Source organism: Varanus komodoensis, unplaced genomic scaffold (genome assembly GCF_004798865.1).
Source record: "Varanus komodoensis strain SLA01 unplaced genomic scaffold, ASM479886v1 scaffold45, whole genome shotgun sequence".
Classification (NCBI taxonomy): Eukaryota; Metazoa; Chordata; class Lepidosauria; order Squamata; family Varanidae; genus Varanus; species Varanus komodoensis.
In genome coordinates, this window is record NW_025336011.1 from 1569408 (window position 1) to 1595847 (window position 26440).

Genomic DNA, 26440 nt, shown 5'->3' on the forward strand with positions numbered 1-26440 from the left:
AGACATTTTGCTTCGTAGCCTATCAAAACTCCTCAACCAAAGCGTCCAAACATTGGGAGAAACTATCGCACCTTCAGAGGGGATTTTCTCATTCTGTTTTAAACTCGAGAGTGAAAAAAAATAAAATCTAATTTTCCTTTGGCAGAACTGAATCAACCTTTTTTTAGCCCCTCAGGAACATTGAAGAGACAATTGGCAACAAGGGGGTAGGAAAGGGAGTAGCTGTCTGTTGGAGTTAGGTACACCCCGTCTCCTGTATCTTCCCCCCCTCTTGTCACAGCTATTCAGCTTAACTCGATGGCTTTCTTAGTGTAAGATGTCCTCCTGGTGACATGCCTTTGGTAACCTCATCAGACAGGTTCTCCATTCTCATAAACGTACTCAATATGTTATTTGAAGGTGACATGGAAGTTCAGGGCAAGACTTTTGTGAGAGTTGATGATTTTGTCAGGGCGTTGATGGGCAGTGGGTCAGCCCCTCAAGGAAGGAAGAGTTTCACATCGTCTCTTTGTGCTAACATTATTGTGTTCACAGGGCTGGACTTTTGCATCCTTCTCTTAGCAATGCCATACCTGAATGTGAGCAGGAAGCCCTGCTCTGAATCATATGGCTTCATTTCTGGTTTGAGCGTAACTCAGGAATAAGGATTGAGAATTTTAACATTGACCAATTGAAAATGATTAGACAAAGATACGAAAAATTTAGACAGGAAGCTGTCTTTAAAATAACCCAAAAAAACCAAACACAAGAGAAGGAAACCTATCCTTTTTTGCCAAGCCCCTAGTGCCTTTCCTTTGTGATCTGCTCAGTTTTTGGTTTGCCTTCCACCACATCTGATTGAAGTTGCTATGACTTTCATAGCAGATCATCCTTGAGTTTTTCTCATTAGCTTGAATGTTACCAGTTTGGGGAAGGCTAGTTCATAGAGTAACTGGTTCCTAGGCTAGTAGGTAACTAAACTGGTACCCTGAGCCACATTTTCTTGTCTAGTTTCAGTTGGTGGACCTCAGGATGAGTTTGTCAAAATTATCCAAACTGCATCCCAAATCTCATTTTGTGTCTGTATCAAATTTGTTTCTTTTCTTCATGCATATCTACAGTTGGAAGAATTACATGTCTGGGCCATGTCTGGGTGGTTTCTTTCCACATAAATGGAACCCAGTCATGTTTGTATACAAAGCAATCACATAATGACTTAGTTGACACAAACAGCAGATGAAGTAGTAAACCCTGTTCCTGGTTTTTCTATTCCTTTCTATGTTTGATTTTTTTCAATACCATCCAACAGCCAAAGCTCTTGGGTGGCTTACAAATATACCTTTTTGATCATACCTCTTTGGTCAGGTATTGCTGCCTAGACTGAGCAAGACTTGTGGTCCATTTAGCTGCTGTGACTGGCAGCAGTATTCTAAGAACTCTGGGCAAAGATCTTTCCCAATACAATTATCTGGGATTGTTTTATCTAGAACTTTGGAGGTTGAACTTGGTGGTCTTTGGCAAGCAAAACAGATGTTTAGCCAGTGAGCTGTGGGTCCTTGCAGACTGGATTTCAGGGAGTTGCATGATTCCATCTCAAAAAGCCTAAAGAATTAGTCCTACCATTAGACAAAATTAGATATTTTGCTAACTTTTAATCACGGTATCGCAAAGTCTTCCTCAATCCAGGTTTGGAGTATCGTGAAAAGATAACAAAATGGTACTTTAGCATAGCACCATTAAATATATCTTTTATAATTGTTTATTGCTCTATTTTTACTACTCTGGGGTGGTATGATAGTTAGTGTGCTTGCACCTCCAAACCTGTGAGGCAAGACAGTTGAAAAGCATCCTTTTGTTTTGATTCTTCAGAGGTACCACACAACCACTCATGTATTTTCAGTGTGCCTTATCTAACTTGCATGAAAATACAGGCTTAGAGCTTTTATATATGGAAAAGGACAGGTCATTTCACAGTGCTTCTTTTAACCTTGTTACACACTGAAAGGCAGTATGGCTTTCCCTTCTGATGGATTTTATTACAAGCCCACCCTCTCCTCCCACAAAAAGAATTACTGATAGACTGCCATTCAGTCAATATGAACTTCCTAACTGCCCTGGTCCAACCTCCCAGCCTGGTACTCTCCAAATTAGACTACAACTCCCATCATTGCCCCCAAAGTATGAAAGTTGTAGTCCAAGATTGACAAACACTGCCCTCATCAATCCAGCTGCTTGTAGAATTTCTGAATTAAACCAGCTCATTTTTCACCCTTCTAATCAACTGTCTGCTAATTACAAAGACTGCAACCTATATGTTTTTGGGGCTCTCCCCATTTCTTTTGTTAGGGTAAACCTGGCTCTTGCCTACACAGAGCTGACCGAGGAGTTATGCCACCTGAGGAAACTGAGTTCCCTCCAAAGCCAGATTCTCCGGACATTTATGCAAGAGCAGGCCATCAATGGTGGTGAGTGGCACAAGGGAAATGGAGAACGCTGGGTATATGCAGGATTTGTTAGCAGTACAAAGGAAAATTGACTGTTGGGCATAAAGTTATGACTGTGGATAATGTGCACTTCTTAAAAGTGTGACAGGACTTTGTGTGTGTGCGTGCACACACGTGTGTGCATGTGTGTAGGGCAATTGAAAAACGTACTGAAAAGACCAAAGGAAGTGCAATCTGCTCTTAAATATACGTATTTCACCCTGTCCTTCTTCATTAATCAAATCAATTTGATAATTCTGATCCTGAGCAAAGCAAACTTCACAGGATTTCAGAGACTCCTTTTTGCCCTCTGCACCTATTATGTCAGCAGACCACCCTTTAATGAGTGCGTGTCCTCTGCTGCTGTGAGAATGAGTCAGTGCATAAACCAGTGTTGCTTTTGCTACATACAACTTATAAGCCCATGTTAAAGCAGGATAGAAGTAACTACAGATGGAAGTACAGCTTTTTCTGGCCATAAGGGTTCAAGCAGCCTCTCAATATCACAGAACAGGTGAAGAGGGTTTGGCGTTCTTTTCCTGCCCAGGCAACGTGTAGAAGACAGACAGGTGTTGCTTTGTGTGTGCTCGTGTCTGTGTCTGCGAATCTTGCTGCCTCAAGAGATCTGTTCCTTCTAACGTATGATTCTTCTCCTGCTTGCTCCCACTCCGTTCCAGGTCAGCGCCATTCTCCCCATTCCCAGCGCCATTCTCCCGCCCAGCAACGGCGCTCTCCTGCTCCTCAATGTACCTCCCCAGCCCAGCAAGGGAGACCTCCTGTCCCTCAGTGCCAGTCTCCAGCCCTCCAGAGACGCTCCCCAGCACCGCCTTGTCAGTCGCCCGCACATCAGCGTCGTTCCCCGGCCCCACCTCCCTGCCAGTCTCCTGTCTCACAGCGCCGTTCCCCAGCCCCACCACCCAGCCAATCTCCTGCCCAGCAGCGCTGCTCACCAGCCCCAAACTGTTCATCTCCAGCCATCAGCTCGCAACACAGGTCTCCAGGCGGTGAGAGGAGCATGATGGATCTGGGCTACTCCAAACCCACGAGCCACCACATCAAAGCAAGCTTCCAGGGCCGCCGGAGCTACTCGGAGGTGAGCGATGCGGCTCTGTACCAGCAGAACCGCTCTCTCTGGCTGCAGCCGGAAGCGTCCACCTTACCAAAGCACCGTCCCTACGGCGAGGTTTACGCTAGAGACGCCTTCGAAGAGCACTTGCGCTTTGAGAAGCAGTCCTCGGATGAAGACGACTGGGCCCTCCCAAGTCCCCCCAGCCCTGAAGCAGGGGGCATCCGCTGCGCCTCTTTCTGTGCAGGGTTCCCCATCCCCGACACCTCCATGCACCGGACTGATGCCTCGTACTGCAGGGCTGAACATGCCCAGTCCTGGCCCTCAATCAATGTAAGCACCATCCAATGCCGTGTACATTCTGCGTTGCTCCTTCGCCCCAGTTCAAAGGCAGTGGCCAGCATCACTTATGGGCATTGGCACAAATACTCTTCCATTGCCTAAATTTGCTTGACTTACAAGCCAGGACTTGGCAAGACTTTCAGAGGATTCTAGAATGAGTATTTAGATGCTGAGCATTTTAATGTCAGAGAAGAAAGGTTGAATCAAGGTAGAGAAAGATTGATGTTTTTGAGGCCTGATATTTATGTGGTCAAGCAGCCATCTTGGAATGATCTATAGGCAAAACCTTGCTGATTTTGCCAGAGAGCCATATTTTGAATTATTTTTAAGTTCAGGGCAGGTAACTGTACATTGAGCAACAGTTTTGTAAAACCAATGAGGTAAATATCTATTAAATAAAAAAAGAAATTAAAATTGTCCCTATTAAACTCTGGCTATTAAAATTCACTCTGAACAAGACAACCCTCAGACTTCTAGATGAATATCCCACTTTGTCCCCCACCCTGGCTTCAGAGCTTGCTTCAAAATTGTTGCAGTATCCCTTAAAATATAGCCTGACGTGGTGCTATTCTGGCTCCTTGTCTGAGTTTATGACATACTATAATTCCCTGTTATCTGCATCTTCACATGGTCCTGTTTGAAAATGCTGTCCTTTTGCTGGCTCTGCCATTTTTATTTACCTTGTATGCTTGAGTGTTCATATGCATGTGAATACTATAGTGCAAGCCCTGGATTAAGGTCATATTTTGATCATTTATATTAAAGGTACAGTCCTATGTATGTTTAATCAGAAAAAACCCTACCACTCCCAGCATGCCTCAGCCAGGTCTTTTTTGGAGCTTTTTTCCCCAAAACTTGCATAGGATTATTCCTCAAGTGAGGGAATGTGTACCTGACCCTCTGCCTACTTTAATTCTCACTCTTTCAGGCAAATGCCCAAAGGGGTTGAAGTATTACGAGGATACAGAGGCGGAGGGTTTGCAGACATGCGTATTGTATTCTGCCAAGAGATATGATGGTTTTACTTTCAGTGCACCTAGAATCATGGGGGAACAAGAAAGTAGCAGGCAATTTTTGAAAATATAAAATCCAGCTTTTAGTGCAAAACCTGGGTGAATCAGACAAGTTTTACTAAACAAGGAACCTGTTTTTAATAACATTTTGTTTGAGGAACAGACCTGAAGATCTCAAAAGCATGTTTTTTGTGATCTTTAAATTGGCCTAATAAATGTTAAACTGTATAGATGCTGGCATTTTTCTTATGGCCAACACATCTACTTTGTTTTATGTATGACTTTGAAACAAGAGTTAAGAATTAAAATAAAGAATTAAAATAATTTGATTTTGTAACAGTCAGATAATCAAAATATTTTTATTCCCAACATGTTTTAAGTGCATATATTCTGTTTTGAAATTAAACCTTTTAGATCTAAATTTACAAGTAATTGCTACATTTGGCAGCAATGCCTCTATAGTATACTTTTGGACCCCCACCATATTATATGAAATAGCACCATTCAAAGTGACTAATCCTGTGCCTGCCCTGTTACTGTGGCCCCTTTTCTGTGAGAGAAGCCAATCCATTTTAGCAACTAAACAGTTTTTACATCCATTCAGTGATTTTTGCAACTGGCCAAGTTGAGCCTGATGGATTTGCTTTTCAGGATACTAATTTAATTAACAGATCATATATATTGGGTGCAGGGGGGTATTTTAAAAAGTGACACCTTTCTCTAATTTGGCTTCCTTTACCAATCCTGTATCCCTTAGTTGCTGATGGAGACGGTGGACTCTGACATCCGAAGCTGCCCTCTCTGCCAGGTGGCCTTTCCCATTGGTTACCCAGATGATGCTTTGATAAAACACATTGATTCACACCTGGAGAACAGTAAGATCTGAGGTCTGCACCACCGTCCTTCCTCTTCTGGCTTCCTAAATGAGACCTGTCCACTTCGCCCTACCCAACCCTTGGATGCTGCATGAAAAGTGGTGGCGCAACAGGGGCTCTCTCTAAAATACCTCCAAGTCTCCGGGAGACTGAACCGTGAAGAGCCTCTCCCTTGTCCTCTTCTCTTTGTCTGGTCTGTAAAGTGGGTTTCCTCTCCTCCCTGCTCATTATGAGTAGGGCCTGCAATATTTCTTCAGTGCTTGAACTGGCTATGGAGGTGGATGAGGGGGCAAGAAATATCCTTGGACCACCCTTAGCAAGGCACAATTTTCATCTCATCTGAATGCTCAGAACTGAAATTGCCTTCTTGGGGAGCCTTGTCCACATGGTTCAGTTTTGGTATGTCTGGAAGATCTCAGGGTAGGATGAGTGAGAAATCACCCAAGATTGTGTGTTTGGGATAAGGGCAGGGGAATGGACAGATGAACTCCAGTCTGAGGGTGTCACCTGTCACTCAGGTGTAAGAAATCAGATGGTTTCATTTTCCCCCCATCTTGTACAGGAGTATCTGAGTGGGTCAAATCTCCCCACCTTTTCAGCTCCTGAGAAGGGCATTTGGGTTGGTCATTGATTGGACATAGAAAGCCTTGGCCTCCAGATGCTGGTCCAAGTGTCTTCATCTTGGTCTTTTACATTAAAAGCCCACTTTTAATGATGCTGCTGAGAAATAGAACCAGCTTCCAGAGGTGTAGCATGGACATTCTTATATTATTGCACTGGACATTATAACACACAAAGCTTCCCCCCTCCCCCACAAAAGAACAGGAGCTCCCCCTCTCTTCTGTGCTGGTTTCTTGCAAGTTTTGCTGGAGAAACTGTGGACCTCTGACTTGGGTAAAGCTCCATCCCCACGTGTTTGTCTGTGTTCTCTTTTTGGCGACTGTTTTCCACCTTTCTCATAAACAACTTCTCACCTTGCTTTAGATAATTCCCATATAGCAAAAATTGTACTCGCTACATTCTGCCTCATTATTCTCCTGCATTGATAGCATGTTGGCACTGTTTGGACAACAGCATAAATGTTAACACCTTTCCAGTATCTGACATTCACTGTTTCTCTTTCATATTCTCTCTCTCATTCTCTGGCCTTATCAAGCATATATTTTGCTATACTGATCTAAAACAACAGGCACGTTCTGGTTGACCTCTTGTTTCCGGATGTGTGGTGCCTCCATATTGTGTGAACTGTCTCTTCAGACAGCCTGACCATACATCAAGGCTTGGTTTAGAAAAAAAGAACAAAAGAAAGAAGCTGCATGGAATTTCTCCTCGAGGCAACTGTCTTCCTATCACCAAGATCTTTATTAACAAATGTATGTGTTGAGATTTGTAGCCTGCCTTATCCCAAGGACCTCAGGATGCCAAATGGCAAATAGATATGGGACCTTGTAGATCCCAATCTAATCCATGTGGGAACTAAGAGGAGATTGGAATTAGAAAATGAGACTTTAAACCTTTCTACATGAGGCACTTCCTTGTGCACTCATGGCTCCTCACGACAGTCTGTGGGTACTTTACATGATGTTGTCATTTTCCAGGGTTTCTCTAATTCTTTGCAACCACCATAGCCTTTTTTCCTAATGAGGAAAGTCTGGTATTTCTGGGAAAGGTGGCATGAAACCTTCATATATTTGCACAATCCTGCTGTACCATGGCACCACCTAGCGGTTATTTCATGGGGCATAAAACCAGAGAAAGAAAAACCCTGAAAAAACGTGTAGAGGACTCTATCTCACAAAGAATGCCGAAGCAGAAGCCCTATGTAGAAAATCCCATAGAACTGAAAGATCTTTTATTTTATTCCAATCCCGTTATCCCTGTAAACCAATTAGAGTCTTGTTTTTTCAGATTTGAAACTATTAGCATGCCACTTCCTTCCTTATCTTAACTGTGATGTTTCTCTTTTCAAGAATGTGAATTACTACATTTCCCCTCTTTCATTCAAAGTTCATTTTCCATTTCATTTATTAGCATAATAATTATTATTAACAGTGTGATCCTGTGGTCATATCACAGAATCAAGATGACCATAGGATTTTTCAGAGCTCCAGCAATGAGGTTGAAAAGGCACTGTGACCTTCTAGCTGGGCCTCTGGGCTTGAAGCTCCTCCTCACCCACCACCAGCCTTGCAGCTGGTGTGGAAAGAACTGGCTTGAAAAAGTAACCTCAGAGATGGGTTTGGGGGCATTCTGGGGGGTGAGGAGGGGAGGGCAACTAGTATCACTACCATATGAAGTACTCAAGTGGTGCATCAGCCTCATCCCATCGTGTTCCAAGCCATGACACTTAGCCAGAATTACCCTGCATAGGATGCCTGTAAACCTCTGAGTTTGGAGGTTATGAGCATCTGGATTGGCTTGTTCCTTAATGAGTCCTGCCTGTACTGACAGTAGAACTAGATGCAGTGGCAGCAGACTCCTGTCCTCAAATGTAAATTTAACTTGTAAATGGAATGGCAAATCACTATAAAACCAGTGGATGGATAGGTGGATGGATACTTTCCCATGTGAAAGATGGATACTTTCACATGGGAAAGTAGCTGGTAGTAGCTTTACCTGCTACTTCCTTCTGATATTTAACACCTACTTTCTCTGGCTGTATTTCCCCTGGCAAAAATTATTTCCAGTCTCAGAGATTCTAGTTTCTCCCTGTTAAGAGGAATACAGCCCCTTCTACCAATGAAAATTGAACATAGGCCAGATATTATGGGGTCTCAGCTGGTCTCAGGCCTTGTTCCTCGCAAGTTGTTTGTTCTCCTTATATATAAAGTTTCTAATACGTTCAGTCACCAAGTTCAAAATGATCCCTTCTGAGATCCAAAGCCAATTTTAGAGTGAAGCCACCAGGCTAGATTATGGCATATTAAAAAAAGACTCCAGTTGGCATGGCTGGCAGCAGGAACCAAGAAGGTTGGATACTTGCTTTAGCTTAGATCCATTAAGCAGCAGGCCCAACCTGCTGTTCTCCAATTGTCTTAGACTGCAACTTCCACCGGCCAAGCACCATGTTGCTGGGGACAATGAGAATTGCTGTCTAAGGCATTAGTGGGTGCTAGGTGTGGGGAAGGGTATATTAAGGAGTCTTCCTGCGGAGAGCCAGAACCACCACCCAGTGCTTATTTGAAACTAGGCTCTTCACCTTGACCATTCGGCACACCAACAGAAAACACAGCTGGGTCTCTGGTGGTGAGGAACTGATCTGGGATGTTATTTTAGGTGGTATACTCTGTAAACCCCTCACTGGCTATTCTTCTGCCCTTCTGCCTCGGGACAGTTATAGGGTATTCCGAAGGAGGGCTGCCAAGGGCTTCCCTGAAAAGCTGAAGCCAGCCTGGCTTCCTTTAGAATGCACAAAAACCGTGAGAAATCTCAGGCTTGAGGTCCCAGTCTGGCCCATGCGGGGTCCCCAGATGGCCTTATGCACCTCCTATGAGTGCTAATTGACAGGTGGTTTCCTGGCTTGTGTGCACTTTCCCCCATTCTAAAAGGCTGAAATGCCTCTCCCCTGTACTAAAAGGTTGAAATGCTTAGAGACTAGCAGCAAGAGACTTAAGCTACAGTGTACTGGATTTGAGGGCCCACTTGTTTACGGCAGCTCCTGAAAGCTCCTTGCTTGAGCTGCAAAAGTTTCACCACCCTTGCAGTAGAAGAGAAGGAACAGGAAGTTTATACTGACTAGAATTCATAGATATCAATCTTTTCCTCCTTGCAACCCAAATTCTTAGTCTGTAGTCCATCTTTTCCTGCTTGTCCCAGTTGGAAGGTTCAAGCTCAGTGGGTAAGTGAGAGATAGATGTCTTGTATGCTGAGCCCTTGGACAGTTCTTCAGGTTATTCTCCATTTCCCTGCTACTACTTTCTCCTGCAGCCTCCTCAGAACCCAAGTTCAGCAGCTGAACCCTGTTCCGCTTCTATTGTAAGTAACTGTAAACAGAACTTAGGGGTGCATCTCCCAGTTATTGTGATTAATTGAGAACAGGAGAATTCCTTGTTGTATATGGTTTGCCTTTCTCCCACTCTGCTGCCCTTTAATGGAGCACCAAATCAGCATAAAGCAATTCCTTTGGTTTACCTCACAGCAGATTAAGCCCCTCCCCTGCCCCATTTCGTGTTATTCACCCATAACTTCTATAATGAAGGGCTGTTATACATCTCACAGTTGCCACATCGAGTGGTGTACTTTAATGCTATGCTACTAAGTTATCCTCACAGTGTAGATTAGTTGTATGTAGAGGCTTACTGCAAAAGTTGAGCCATTTTCGCAACCCCTCTGCAAATGGTCCCAAATCAAAAGTAGAGAGTATGGGAAATGCAGTAGGTCTCTGCATATGCACGGCCAGCTCACTAAGTAGAGCTATTTGAAGAGGCCTCCACTTGACAGCCATCTTGCCCAAATCTTCCCTAACATCATCTTAGAAAATTAGCCACGGAAAAACTCCATCCACATGTCACATTAGTTAACTAATTATTAGGGGATTTTCTGATGGGAAAGCAAGCCAAATTCTTTGAAACAGGGCTGAAAATGCATCTCTTCCAACTCATCACCTTTCTTCCATTTCTCTTTGTGAAATCTACCTCAGAGATGATGAGAAGCAGGTATGATAACAAGCAAAAAAAAAAAAAATGTTGGGGATCGAGGGAATTGAGTAATGGAAAGGAATTCTTTTTATGATTTCATTTTTTAAAAATCTGTAGCCTACCATATCCTAAGGGCTCCAATATTATCCAGATTCCCCCCCTTACCCTGAAGCCTCACGATCTTTGACAAACCAAACAAACCCCAAACCTCAAGGAGTAACGGGAAATGATGGGGAAGCACTGGCAGTGAAAGCATGTTGCCTCTGCCAAGATCCTTCGCACCCACTGGAGCCATGTAGCATGGTGGCTGAGCAGCCAGGCCGTGGCTTTGCCTTGAATGAACTCATTAAGTAGCCTTAGGCAAGGTCGAAGTATATTCATTCTCATGGCGTCTATCAGCATCATCTTTCCTCAGTCACCTGAAAAAGATATTTCTCAGAATATAAATATCAGGATGACATGGATAGATGTTGCAGCTTTGTCACCATTTTAAGCCCTGGCCCCTCCTTGTAAGTTTAGTTAACACATACATTCCACCAAAAAATTATAGAACCACCAGTGGCTCAGATCCTGTGGGCAATTATGAATTCATAGAAAGGGATTGTATTCCTACAACCATAAATCATAGACTCCAGAGTATATTGCTCAGGGGTACAAAAACCATTCACATGCACTAAAATAAGCTGGTCCTGTTCTTACTGTTGATACCGTAAGTCGGTACAGGGTCTATTGATGGGTATTAGCCATGATAGCTAAAAGGCACATGTTTTCTGAGGCAGGATGCCATTAAACACGAGTTTTGGGGAGGGGGGAATGGGTTGGGGGGCAGTTGCCTTGAAGTCCTGCTTGAAAGTTTCCTAGAAATATTTGGCTGGCCATTATCAAAAAAAGGATATTGGACTAGTTGGAATTTTGGGTCTGAACTAGCAGGGCTGCTCTTTATGTTCAGTAGAACTATTGAACTTACATTTTCAGGTTGTCGTAATACATTGACACTTAACATGTTGTACACTTTCTTGTTCTCACAATCAGCATGGTTAAAGTCGGGGTGACTTGTTCCACATTCTTACAATGCATGCTTATGGGAGTGCACTTCCAGTTCTCTATTTTATGTCTTTTATGCCATTATTAGCTAACACAAAAGATTTTCACAATGGCTCAGATAGATTAGAACCTCCATTACAAATGTCTTTGAAAGATTTAGAGTAGTCCATCATTTGCCACTATTTATAGTGCTGCTTACAAAATGAATAAAGTGGATAAGTGCATTAAGGAATATCTATCACATGTTAAATGCTTTTGTGAACAGATTCCTTGATTGCTGTCCCTTTTTCTGTACAATCACCCCTTTCTTCTGACCACTAATTTTTCTTTTAAAAAACTAATACTGGGCTAAATTTTTTAAGTTTTGGTGGCAAAAAATACCCCAAAGATAGTATTTATGTTCAGAGGCAGACAAATTTAAAGAACTAGATTTGAAGAGCTCTACCTGCAGAATGCCCCAGGAATGCACCATAGCCAGGAGCAACCAAGCTGTTGCTCAAGGCATCAGAAATACTTCTTTTGTTGGTTCAAAAAAGAAGAAAAACCTTGGGCCCCCCATCTTTAAAAATGTAGGACCCATGAACATTCTTTAAATTCATCTGCCCTCTAGAAAGTCACCAAATACCTTCCCCTGCCCACAAAGTTGTGGGGAATGAATGTTCCACAAAAGTGAAGATATTTGGTGCACCTTGAAAATTAATTGTTCATTGCGTTATTTGTTAGTGAGAAAATCGACATCTTTGCTCTAACCCCCTTCTCTCTAGTTTGCTTGACTCTACTATGAAGAAGCAAAAAAAGGCCTTCTTAGCTATCTGGCTGAGGACCCTTGGGAGAGCGTCTGGTCTGTTTGTCATGTCCTGATTCGTTTCTTTGATGTGTGTTTTTCTTCTGAAGAGATTCTGTGCTATGTGAAACAGAATAACTCCAATAAAAGTTGCCAATGGATGGACATTTTCATTTGTATCTTCATTTCTTGGGCAAGTGGCAACTTGTTTTCTAATGTTGTTAGCAGTGTTTAGAACAATGCTGACCCTTCATGCTGAGGAAAACTGTACCTGTTAAGCAGGCCCAGAATCCCTGGGCAACATGCTTCACCTCCATACTGAATGTTGATCCTCATTGGGGTGCTGTGTGTAGCTGCAAGGACAAATGGTTTATAGCTAGTCTCAGATTGTGGCACTAGCTGTGTCTGTCTGTATTGTCAAACTGTGCTTTATGTTATTCATGATTTGTTACTTCACCCATGAATTGTCTGACAGGTTTTTGTGGAAGATGGCCTTTTAGGTGTACCATCTTTATGTTAATCTAATTATGTTATGAATTGGAATAATCTAATTCGTCTTAAAGTCTGCAACAGCACAAGCCCACATATGTTACTGCCTGAGGTGGAAAATCCATATGGCACCCCCTTCGTACTACCTAAGCAGGGTCACAATCCACTTGCAAGTTCTCCTGTGAAATGCAGAGCAGTCACATAAGAATGTATGGGCATCCTCTTCACTTCAGTATGTGACTTGTACAGAAGAAAGAAATGCCCAAGTGAATATATTTACCACATTTTTATGTTGTACACAAAGCAAAACTTGAAACAATAAACAGTGATATAGTAAAACATTAAAACACAAACATAGTAAAACAGTATAACTACCTTAGGTTTAAAATAGGATAAAACCAATGTAAAAACCAGAGTAAAAACCAGCAGCAGTACAAAGACCTAAAATGTACTGATGCCAGTTTTAAAAGCTAAGGGTGTAATTCTGTGGGGAGGCCTGTATCCCTCTGAACTTGGAGGATATGGGCATCTTGTACGTAGTTGGAAAGGTGTAGAGGTCACCTCCATGACTCCCACTCTGCAAAACAACTAGACAGCTGATTTTGGCTAAGTGTAGTGATTTGGAGAAGGAGGAAAAGAGGTTGAAGCAATACTGAGATACGGCATAGCTTGGCAGTGCCAGTTTCCACACCCTGGGACATAGCCCTTCACAGAGGTTGCTTTTGCAACATTGGAGAAGAAGCTTCTTTTTGTGGCAACTATGAAGGGGGGAGGGCAACATCAGTGTGGGTCCTCAATGTGAGGTTGGAGTGATTGTCTGACCTTGGAGCTGGGGATGCAAACAATCCTTTGGTCTCCTAGCTGCTGTATGGGATTTTTTGCCCATGACTGTGAAAACAAAAGGGTCTCCACTTGGTGTCCAAAGGTAGGTATCGGGCAAGCATCCCCTTAATAGCCACCCGCCTCATTTGGCACCTGGAAAAGGGCCTCTAAAATGATTTTTGGCTCCAGGATTATGGCCCCATTGCCCAGATCTGGTTGTCTCCCATTCTGCTGCTGTTATCGATAGCACAGCAGATCCACTGCTAACGAGGGCTCATCTTGACTCAGGGCAAGACCCCTCTGGAGAGAAGACTGAAATGCTTTGGGGGAATGCGATGGCCTATTTGGTTTTTGAGCTCCAAGGCAACAGTGTTTAAATACAAAATGGGGCCTCATCAACAAGCACTTTTCGGAAGTTTAGGAAGTTAATAGTAAGCATACCCACAAACCTTCCTCCTTAGTTTCAAGCTTTGTTCAGAAAAAGTTTTTTTAAAAACATTGGCGAGTTGGAGATCCCCCCCACCCTTTAAACCAGGGGTATTGAAGGGCCAAATTCCACACTAAAGATGCTCCTGAGGCCCACTTATCAGTGTGTGGAGCCAGAGGCTTCTAGAAGGGGTAGGGGCAAAATATCAACAATACCAGTATATTTCAGCTCAAAGCCCAGACTGCCATTAGGCAAGGAGTAGAAGAAGCATTTTGACTGTTTAGACCGGGAAGCAGGGGAAAACATGCCAAGTTTGGGAAAAAACCAAATTATCTGTGGTCACAGAGAAGGAAGTCTGGCCAGTAAAAGATGGCATGGCTCTCTGTGGAACCTCGAGAATACTGAATTGGGATGTGAGGGGACCAGATCTGAAGATCCAAAAGCCAGTATTAAGAGTCACGCCACGAAAAGAGACTGGCAACAAATTTTAAAACATGTGCACGAACTTCATTCACTGTGGGATCAACTTACAGAATTGCATAAAGATACACATCTTGTGAAAATGTTCTTTGTTTTGCTGGCCCTGAGTCTGCGAAGGGCCACTTCCTGCTTAGGGAGACATTAGGAAGGATGGATCACTTCTTTAAATAGTTGTTACGCAAGAGATAAAATAGGAAAATGAATGCAGCATAGTCCTGGGTAAGTCTATTCAGAAGTAAGCCCTGCTCAGTTGAATGGGACTTAATTCCAGTGAATATATGCATAGGAGTGAGACCAAACAATCAGTTCTATGCACACTCAGAACACAAGTCCCATTGTGTTTCATGGGACCTGACTTGCAACCAAATTCAAGGAGGATGAATGCATCCAGGGATGTGGCTTTGACAGCTATATGGAGCCTTCATCTTCAGCAGCAGTATACAGCAACCCCAGAACCCGGGGACAAATGACAAGGCAAAGTTTTCAGTTCCATGTGACTCATCTGGCTTGCTTCCTGCTGAATTAGATTTTGCACCTCAGCCACGTGGACCAAATCTGGGATCCCAGGCTGGCTCTTCAGGATTCCACAGAAGGCCACATCCCTTCCTTTGGCCCCTTCCTCTTTACTCCAGCCGCTGATGGTTTGACAGTTTCCTGACTGTGTGCCATTTCCCCCCATTCTAAAAGGTTGAAATGCTTTGCATAAGGCCGCAAGAGCTTTAAGCTAAAATAGGCTGCCATTTTTGTTTCCTCTGGCCTCACGCTCTTTTCCTTTGTCCTCACACCACCACCACTGGACTGCAGTCCCCAAGAGATTCTCCAAAATTGAATTCAGCTCTCAGGCTGAGAGAGATTCAACACCCCTGAAGAATACAAGTAGGTTGATCCAGAAAGATAATTCTTCCATTCTTTAAAGAGAAGGAAGCATGGATTCTTGAGGGATGAGGTGGGGTGGGGTGGGGTGGGGGCCAGCAAGGAGGCTGCTATCTAGTGAATGTCTAGGAGAGGGGAATTCCACATCTTTTCACACCCACCATGAATAGTGGTCCTGAAATATCTTGTCATAAAAATTCCATTATCCCAGGAACTCACTGGAAGTGTGACTCAGGGATTTATACTGCAAGTCAGATGTTCTGCTCAAGGTGGAAAGCATCCAGGCTATCTGATTGCAAACTCTCTCTCTCTCTCTTACAAAACTGTTCACACATAATTGCTTTTAAGAATATCAACCCTTTATTCATGCCTATATTTTAAAAGAAGCATTTGACAGTGGCCAAAAAGCATGACTCACTTGGGATCCAGCCTTTCCCAACAGAAAGGATTGCCAGCAACTGACATCCATAAAACCACCATGGAGCTACTTGTGACTGCAGTGGAAAGATGAGGTATAAACTTTATTAATCAGTTAATCCTATCCAGGGATTAAGCACCAGTTGATCTGCAATTTGGTGGAACCTGTTGATCCTGCAAACCTATTACCTAGGCATTCATGCAGCACATCTTTGTGTCTAGTCATGCATATTTCTAATTGCCTTGACACAATAGCAGACCCATTTCTTCTATCTACCCTCTGAATTTCCTAAGGTCAACTGAAACTTTTTTGCTTCTCCTTTTTACTGTCCTATTTTTTATTTCCACCCCTACCCCCAGACTGAAATTTGTGTTCTAAGATTACTTGCATGTGAAAAGTACTATAGTAAATCTGAAACAGATTTACAATTGGGCTGATTCAGGCATCAAGGTTGCCAGGTCACCAGTCTAAATGTTTCCTAGGGGCTTATTTTCAGGGCAAAAGGAATAAAAGCGCAAGAAGAGCCCTGCTGAAGGCTCCCACAGTCCATCATTCTGCTTCCCACAATCCTGTTTGTGTTTCCCAGCAACTGACATACATAAGCATAGTGCTTCAGATTCTGGAATATGTAGTCATCGTGACTCCATGGCGTTTTGTCCTCCATGCATTTGTTTGTCTAATTTCTTTTAAAGCTGTTCTGCATTGGTGGACATCACAACGTCTTGTGGCAGTGAGTTCCAAAAGTTAAGCATGCTCTCTATGCGGCAGTGCTGTCTTTTCTCTGTCCCAGATCTCTTACCACTCAGCTTAACTAGATATCTCAGGGTTTTAGTGCTATATGAGAAAGAGAGAGAGAGAAAGTGTTCTCGTTAACTTTCTCAGGGCCAGTGCACTCATGAAGCAGGGTGAGATTCATGAGCCATGGAGCAGGCAAAAGGCTGACTTGTGCTCTGCAGCCTGGACATGCCTCCACTGGAGAACCCCCCACCTGTTCTTCCTCCATGGCATTTGCCACAGCAAGTCAGTGGCCAATGGGACTCTCTGGAGCGACACCTGCCCTCTGTTACTCCTCCTGGAGTCCCATGGCCAGAAGAAATGGTTGTGGGATTTGCAAGGATTTATGAGACTTGGGTGAGCTGCTTGGCAACCTGGGAGACTGCTTCTTCAGCTGTGTGGCTCTCCATAGAAGATGCTGACGGGGGGAACGCTTGAGAGAGGAAGGAGGGTGGCAGCAAGAGGCTGAGAGCGGGTGGTTGGGCTGAGAGCGGGTGGCTTCCTCCAGGCCACAACTTGCATCATCTCTCAGCTCTGGCCCTGCTTCATTCACATGGCCCTACTTTACAAGGCTGCTGCAAAGATTATTGAAATAATGGATGTCTTTTCAAAAGTCTGCAGGTTACATTTGGTTTGGTTTTGTTGGTGAAGTAGTTCCTTGTAAAGCTGATTCATAGGCTATTATAAATGTTTACATTTCTGGAATGGATTAAAAGCATGCTAGTAATTGGTTAACCTAACAAGCACACAGAAATCAACAAGGGAAGTTTTCTCTGATCTTAAATTTAGCAACAATATCAAGACCACAATGCCAAGCTAAACCTAAAAAGAAGTACCTAGAATCTAAGAAAAGCTAAAATTGTAAACACTGAACCAAGTACTTAAAGATGGCGCTTTGCTATTTGTGCTATATCTATCCCAGAATTAAAATAACTTTTATTGACAAGGTTTACTTTATAAATTATATATAAATTAACTCAATTCTCTCTCTCTCCCATTATGTGTGCTGCAGTTTCCCTTACAGCCTTTCCTCTCACGAGCATATGTTCTAATAGTGCACACCTCTGCATTTCTACTCAGAGGCAGGCCTCACTCTGCTTAGCAGAGCTCAGTCAGTCCCAGCTAAATGTGCACAATACACAGCATACTGAGCATTTTCATAGTCCTTTCTAGTATTCCAAGTGCTTCACATGCATTGCCTGCTTGTAATCCTTAAAACAACCCTGAGCCTTATGGCACACAGGCAGGGTGGGGGTGGAAGGCTGAGAGATGTGAGGCATCTCATGTGTTTGTGCAGAAGTGACATTCATAGTTTAGCTTCTTAGCCCCTGGACAATTGGAAACCAGAACACACTTTCAAGGGAGTAAGCCCCAGTGAACTCAGCAGGACTTATTTTCAAGAAGCATGCATAGGATTGATTGTGTCACAGCTGGTATCAAAGCTAGGCAAGGTTGGGCATAACCCACTGATAAGTCCCCTGGAATTGTTCCTCCAGAGCTGCAGCCTGCTTGATCACCTGCTGTCATTATGTCCCAGGCAACAGTGGACATAAGAGGAAGTCCAAAAGAACAGCAGAGGCTCTCTGCCTATCAAGCAAACCATGTTAGCGATGATGAGGAAGAGGAAGAGGAGTGATTGTCAGCTGGTGATCATGGTGGTGAGGAGGTAGGCTCACTGAGGGGTGAGTTTTACAGATGGTCTTTTGTCCAAAGGCCCTCAAAACCCTGTATCTGGTACTGATGTTGCACAATGCACAAATTCCATGCATGCAGACACACGAAGTAAAAGGTGCACTCATGTCTAAGGGAGGGCATGTCATGCTTCAGGAGATAATATTTAGTAGACTTCCAAATAGCCTTTGCTGACTTCAAAGTAAGTTTCCAGGGTGCCTCTTCTATTGAACTTCACCCTCTTTCCCAGTGCTAAGTCAAGCACGTCCTTCTACCATTGGTCCATAGCGTCTGGGGATTTTTGCCTTCTAAGCTTATAGCATCAGGTATTTAGCTATTAATAATACTTAGTGGTGCTGTTGTGTGTGATATTGTGTGTAATATTCCCCAGATAGGTGGAATTCACAAGATTATTTGACTATATAGAACTCCAATATAGTAAAAGAGGACTTCCAAATATGAAAAAGAGATCATTTTGAAGGTATAACCTTCTTGCAAATGGCTGAAATAAACTGACTCTTTATCAACTTTCTGTGCTAGTCCGGGGGGTAGTATATAAAAAGAATTGACTGGTTTATGCCTCAGTCTGCAGTTAAATTAGCAAGATGGCTTCCCCCAACTGGATGCTTCCGGAAGCAGGTGTGGGGTAGCGCTAATGAAGTCTTCTTTAAAGCTAAGGAATCATACACCTGCTTGTGAATCAGACGTGTTAATAGAAATCAATGTGCCTAGGATAATTAGAACTTAATTAGTGGCTGATACTTTGTGCTCATTGTGGGGGAGAAACATACCACCCAAACCCACACAGTGCAGAGGCCTGTTTCATTATGAAGAATGTGGGGAAGGTGTTAATAAGCTCTTCCTTCTTTGGGTTTGAGAAGGTGACACCTCTTCCTCACTCTCCTTTGCAAAGACATGGCTGTTCAACTTCTCTTATTGTTGCAAAATGTGTCTGACCCAATTTGACTCAAATGAGGACTCCTTCTTGAGAAGGAGTTGAAGCATTTCAGGGCTATCTGGAGCTAGGCAGATTCATTTGTTACTTCAGAATTGGCTGCACAGCTGCAGCAGCTTTTGCAGAGGTTGGAAGAGAGCTGGACTGGAGTTCGAGTCTGACCCCCTGAACTTTCTTTAAACTCAAGGAATATCTACAGCAGCACTCTCTGATGCTCTAGTTCCGGTTCCAGGAGACTGTATCAGGGTTACTGCTCCTTAACTTCTGGGGAATCCTAGGAATTGGGGTCTAGTAAGGTGTTGAGGACCCTAGTCTCACCTCATGGAACTACAATTCCCAGGGTTCCTTGGGTGGGGAAAGGGAAGTACTTTTAAGCCAGTTGGTCCATAGTGTTGATATGCCCAAAGTCCTGGGAGGGAATTTATAGCACATACCTGCGTATGCATGTTTCTTCCTCCTGGCACTAACAATTATTTTTTATTTATTTTTTTGCACCTTATTTATAAATGTTGGACTGGAGTAACTGCAGTTTCCATCTGACTAAATCTCAACTGCATCAATATAGCCATATGTGACCTAAAATTTAGCTTTTTTTCTTCTCCTACCCATGCTTTCTATGCCATCTAGTCTGGGACGGTCCAACATGCAGCCCGCAGTCTGCATGCAGCCCCCAAGGTCTTGTTCTGTGGCCCTCCCTCGAGTCTAGATCCTAACGATGGCATTCTTTTTCATTCAATTAGTCTTAAAATCATTGTACAATTAGATTAATTGTGCATATGATGTTAAATAAATATATTGAGGACATTTAATTTACAAAATGGAAATGGAATTACTGGAACCCCCAGGGTTTCTTGTCAAAGCCCTCAAGTGGCCCTCTAGATATGAAAAGTTGGACTGCCCTGATTTAGCCTGGTGCAGAGTTCTGGAGAAATCAAAAGCTTGCATTCTCTTTTGTGGCATTTCCCTAGGTCCTAATAAAAGTACATCCTGATTCTGGATTTTTGTGTGTCTGTGACTTTGTTTCAATCAATAGCATGTTTATGTGAAAGAGGGACATTATAAAGTATACTTGTTTCATGTCTGTTAGAAAAAAACTACCTTCCTCAAGCTCAGGGCAATCAATATATGTGCACTGATCTATTTTAGCCATGCAAAAACTGAGTTTGAGAAACTGCAACACTTCACTTTGAACAAGAATCTTATCTCAGGTCTCTCCAGTCCACACCTAACACTTTGCAATAAGCCAAAGTAGCATATTATTAGCAGGAAAAATGAATGCATCATTATCTTGCACGCTACCCAGCTGAATTTTGCTGAACCTAATGACACTTGCTTCTGAATAGACATGCAGAGTATTTTGGTATGACTGTGAAATGGCATAAATCAGAACAAGAAAGGCTCTAGTAATGAATAAAGAGGGGTGAGAGCATGACTGGGAAGAGTGACACTCCACATAAAAACAGCAAAGTGCCTCCTGGCACCAAAAAGACATAACTACTGTATTACAACTCATCCAAAATCTTATGCTATAATAAATGTATTAAACATTAAATGTTTTAAGCAGAATCTTGATACTGCAAGATTCTTGGCATCCTTGAAGACAAGGCTTTTGCAGTGCCATTGTTCTGCCTCATTCACACAAGTTTACCAGGTGCCCGTACGACAATTTTTGACTCATAACCCTTCTGCGATACTCCTCTACTTCCTCTGTCTTTTTCTCTCCTCGCAGGATATCTAATAAAGGAGAAAAAGGAAGAAAAGCAGTTAACGATTTGTAGTGCCTCCATGACTTGCAGTGCACCATTCAGTTGTGTTGCAGCAAAAACAACACACTCCCTTTGCAGTCTGAACCAACTGTGCAAGCATTTGTACTTCTCTTAGAAAAAAAACTACCAGTCTGGATTCTGAACTCACCTCAATTAAAGGGCACTTTCCAGATCCTATTTTTGGTGTACATACAAAGTACACAGTTCTGTTATAGGTAAACACTTTTACATCTTATTGATTTCAGTGGGAGAGGTTTGAATAGGCATTTAGTTCTCTCATTAAAATCAAAGGGACTTAAAAGTGCTTAACTTGGCTTGGCCATACCCAAGATCTTTAATATGTACACTTAAAAGTATAAAACATGAATATTGTTACAAATATGTACAATATCAAACTGCAACTCTCATCAGAATTAAGGGTTGGCCACAGCTTCCTGTTAAATGGAGATCTGGTAGCAAACTTGAGCTCCTACCACATAATGTGTGAAACAGCATTTAATCTCAGCTGGGGCATTTGAGGTTGGAGGCAGATAATAGTGTTTAAGCATGATTTGAGAGAGGTTTCACTTCCCATAGTACATATATATCACTATATCTACACACGCACACACACATTCAAACCTTTTGTTCCATTGTTCCATCTGGTCAAATAGGCTAGCTTAATTTCTGAATTTAGAAAACTGTCAAACCATCTTGCCCTAGATGAATGGGTGTGCAGCACAAGCAACCACAATCCCACTTTCAAACCAACTTCAGGTAGCTGGAGGGGACAAACTATAATCAATGATGACTATGACTGTTGGGAGTGTGAAAGATAGCAGCTTTGGTTGCCCATTCTCAAGGGCTGCTGGCTGGTCTTCAGAAGAAGAATCAGGAGGAGGAGGAGAGGGGCCTGGGAATGTGCGCACAAAGCAGATATCTTTCTCGCTCCCTACAATGACAAGGAAGAGCAGTTCTGATCATATCCAGAGTGACTTTCCGCAGTTGCTGAACAACTCCAACAGACCCTTCCATAGCTTCTTGAGGTGAATGTGGGGTGCCTCTGCCATTGGACATTGTGAAGCAGACACCCCGGCAGCAGATGGGGCACAGGGCCTACTAAAGGCCCTTGTGTTGGGAATGAGGGTGGCAGCTGCTCTTGGTGTGAACTCCCAGGTTGCGTCAATCTGGATTCTGAGACAGAGGGTGAAGGAGAGCAGGTAGAGGGAGCCCTGAAACATGTGGTTCAAGACTTTGAGATGATAGATGCACCACTTATTCCAAGGCTACTCTCCCCAAATGCTCAGACAGGCTTTGAAAAGAGCCAAGATGCTCAGGGTTTGGGAGAGGGGTCCTCAGAGTCAGATGAATCTGGGCTGACTCTTGACCCCTTTACATGGATTCAGGAAAGGAAGGAATGCCAACAAGACTGGTGTATAGACAGGAGGTGGGCTCGCTTCCGAATGAGTCCTTCAGAAGGGATCAGGCCCAGACGTGCTCAAAAGGAGGGTTTCTGGAAGTGCTTGTTTAGATTGGGTTTAAACAGGGATACATTATGCGTGGGTTGCCTTTACTGGGTGGTGAATAAAGAGCTTTTGCAAAGGAATGGTCTGTTGCCTTGAAAGTGTGGAGGGAGGAAAATGTGCTCGCAACACCCTGAGCTGACGGGCTGCACGCATGTGTACTGCAGGGTGTGACTTTGTTACCAGGGTTGAAGTAAGATTCAGATGCCGGGCCAGGTGGGGAGGGCATTATCTTGTTCTTTGCCTCAGGCAGCAGGTATCCGTGGTTAGATGAGAGCAAAGGCCTTCTAGGCCAGAGAGTCTTGGTTTCAGGCAGGCTTGGATCCCAACATTTTTCCATTTAAAAAACCAAGCCCAATTAGGGCTGCCAGTTCCTTTTCCTGACAGAGGTTCATATTCTCTTTGATGGAGAACGTCACCTCTGAAAGCGACAGTGGCATGCATGCATTTGATTGCTCATTTTATTTATTATATTTACATTCTGCTGGTTTATAGAATCCTCCTCTCCTCTCAAAGCCACCCCATGAGCTCCATGACCGAATTGCCAGAATCCCAATCCAATACCCTCACCACTACACTGCACTGCCTCTTCCTGTCAAAGTCACAGATGCCTCTGCCAGAAAAGGCTTTGCCTGCCCAGAGCCCTAGTTTATCAAGATTTGGTGAGGGGTGACAACATATCCTTACAGATAAACACATACTCAGAACCCAGGTGGTTTTAAGTTCAAAAACAGCTGTGGGGAGGGTTAAGCAGGCTGTCCTCATCCCATTATCCTATTCAAAATTCCAGCCTGTTAAGGTTGCTTTAGAAAAAATAAAAAATAAAGGAAGGTTGGCTAGGTGCATCTGTGGATAACATAGTTTGCCTCTCAATTTTCCTTCTTGAGAGTTTATTTATTTATTTATTTATTTATTTTATTAAAACATTTCTATGCCGCCCCTTGCCAAAGCCTCGGGGCGGCTCACAGCACAAAATAAATTTTGTTTCCACTCTTAGTCCCATTCACAGCTCCTCCCCCTGTCCTTTGCCCAACTTGATTCTGAAGTTTTTACTGGGGTTTGCAGAGCAAAAAAGAAAGCCCACACAAAGCTCTGGTCAGAGATAACCCAGGCTTTTCAGAGACTGTGGCAATACACCCTTGCCAGAAAAAACCCTCTGCATTTTGAGGCTAGAGTCCACAATGAGAAACACTTTAGAATAATTCTAAAGTGATTATGCACGGATGTGTGTTTAGGGTTAGGTTTCCAGACCAGAATGTGTGTGAAAGAACAAGTGTGACTTGTCAGAAGAGAAGAGGCGGCATCCACTGTGGGACTAGGAATGATGTGGCATCACAATACTCTTAAAAACAATTATTGTTTAACAAAAAATATTATTGTTTAAAAAAATAAACAAGTCCTCCAAAATACGTTCCACATTGTTATCAATTTGTAATAGCAGTATTTCCTACTTTTATGAGAGGGTTCTCCGAGAATATTCCCTGTCGAAAAGTATGTTTTTCTCTGCAGTGTAAACCCAAACTTATAGTTTATGCCAGTCATAAACTCAGGTGTTGTTGAGGCTCTAGGCCAGGTGCTGCTCCCCTGGAGCTCCTTCTGGAACTTCTAAAAATGATGGCATCCAAGATGGTGTTGCACCAGATACTTGCCAGTGCTGTGTTGGGAGGTCTGTGGAATACGAAAGCAGTGGCCACCGGGCCCTGATGAGGGCAGTGCTGCTGTCACCACCCCGCACCTGGTAAACCCACCAGGGGTCCCTCAGCAAATGGATCTCACAATGAAGACCTCCCCAAACATGAGGCTTGTCAATCATCTGGCAGGCCACAAAGGTGGGAGCGAAGTTGTGTTTGGCTTGGTGGATCACTCCCACTCAGTGAAGCCTATTCTAAAGAAGGCACTTGCATTTTTCTAAATCACATGATAATACTTCAACGCCACTGCTGGTATTGCAGTTTGACTTGAAATTACTCACTCCTCACTTGCCTGGGCAAAGGTTTCCAGTGAGGGCATGGCCTATGACTCAAGCAGGTTCACTAAGACTATCAAGGAGGAGGAGGAGGAGGAAGAGGGTGGGGGGGGGCAACATGCATCCTGTTGACAATATTCTAATGTTTAGCTGGAACTCACATCCTCATCCTCACTCTAATGTTTAGCTGATACAAACTCACAATTTGCAATAGAGCTATGGTTGCTGCCTTCCACTCTCCATGGATGTTTTTGTGCTAGGCAGAAACTCGGCAAGTGCTTCCAAAAAACGTGAGGGGATTCTCAGGGTTGCACGAGTAACCCTCCCCTAAACAGATGCAAATAGCCCACCCGTTCAAGGAGCTCTGCATGTGTGCATGCAGAACTCCCTCCCATACTTGCCCACCACACAGTTGTGAGGTAGTGGTGGCCCCTAGGCACACACTGGCATCTTTTAACACACGAGAGAAGTTGACTGAATCGCCCCTTTCCAGGCACATTCTTCAGCCTGTAAATGCCCCCTGCCTTATGGCAACAAAGGCTGCCATGTGCTCACGTTTTGTGCTAGAGAAATAATAGGAACAGTAGTATCTAGAACACAGACCTGGTGCTGCTGTTTTACATCTGTTTGGGGCAGGAGATGAGTGGAGACAGAATTTTTTGTTGTTTTGGTTTCCTGATACAGCGAAGGAAAGCATGTGACTGTCAACCTTCATGTGGCCTCTGGGCTTCCTTTGTGTACCAGGGCTTATACGGAAGGAGCCAAAGAGCCTCTGCTTTTTTTGGTTCAGAGCCAGCCTATGGAATGTGTGAAATAATAATTAAAAAAGGAAGCTTGCTTCTGAGATTATGCAGAAGGACTCTCTGTCACACTAGGATGATCACAGCCAGCCTGTAAACATTTGGGATCAAGGAGAAAAGAGTTTCAGGGTGTCATAATCGCACAGGGTGTGCAACCCTGGCCCCTCTCCTCAATTAACTGCTGCATGGTCTACACTGACTTTCTCCAGATGTTCTGGACAACAGTTCTCAGCATTCCTGACTATTGGCCATGCTGGCTGGGACAGATGGGAGTTGAAGTGCCAAGAGAACCACAGAGCGTTGGTCTACATGTACACCATTCCGTTGGTAGAGCTGACTTTTCCCCACTTCCCTCAAGCTCTTCCACAAATTTGGGGTGCCAATTTTCCACCCAGTAGTTGCAGCTGTGATATTTACAGCCACCGGATGTGCAGGCAGTAGGTTTTAGTTGTGTTGTGAGAGGGAAAAATCCCTTCTGTTGTAGGTGTCCACCCAATAAGCTATAAAACAAAGAATTATTTCATGCAACACAGAAGCCCTAATTATCACGAATCATACCGAGATCACATACAGAAAAGGCTCTAGGACTTTTCCTAAACATCACACAGCTCCACGGCCACCCTCCAACAGCCACATGTTGTTTGTCTGTTTCTTTGACCATACATACCTAGGTAAATGTTCTCCCTCTAGAGGGTGGTACACAAAAATCAAAACAAATAAAAGAACAATAAAATAACCAATATAAGCAATTCTAAAAATACAAAGAACAGAAACAAATAAACAGAGATCCTAGTGTGGCATGAGGAAGGGGTCTGAATGCGGGACTGGGACTCTGGAGGTCCAGGTTCTAGTCCTCACCTGGCCTTGGAGCGCACTGGGTGAGTTCTGGCCAGTCACTGATGCTTAGCCTAACTTACCTCACAGGGTTGTTGTTGTGAGGATAAAAGGGAGTGGAGGGGGAAGTCACTCTGGGTTACTTGGAGAAGGAAAGTGTGATATGAAGATAAAGTAATAGCAATAGGAGTGGCACAGTAGAAGCATGCTGAGCCCATAACCCATAAGTCAGTGGATTGCAAACATCCTCTGCTAAGCCAGATATTACCTGCCTGCATAACTATCACTGAACTAGCATGTCAAGTCACCTTTGCTAAGCTAGAAAGGTGCGGCTGGATGGGTGACCACATGTGGAAGCACAGCAGGGGGCTGGACTGAATGGCCTTAAAGTTCCCTTTCAACTCCCCTCCCCTCCCCTCCCCCCCCCTCCCAACAACCCT

At 43.6% G+C, this 26440-nt stretch overlaps 1 protein-coding gene across 2 annotated transcripts in view; it reads left to right on the plus strand.

Annotated features, from left to right (window-relative positions):
* TBKBP1 (TBK1 binding protein 1) overlaps positions 1-12390 on the plus strand; it is a 71268-nt gene extending 58878 nt beyond the window's left edge. For both annotated transcript variants that reach the window (XM_044444654.1, XM_044444655.1), the window contains 3 exons: positions 2326-2444; positions 3140-3861; positions 5641-12390. In XM_044444654.1, the coding sequence (XP_044300589.1) occupies positions 2326-2444; positions 3140-3861; positions 5641-5769 (970 nt within the window). In that variant the 3' untranslated portion in view covers positions 5770-12390. The remainder of the gene's footprint in view (positions 1-2325; positions 2445-3139; positions 3862-5640) is intronic.
* Positions 12391-26440: the final 14050 nt, after the last annotated feature.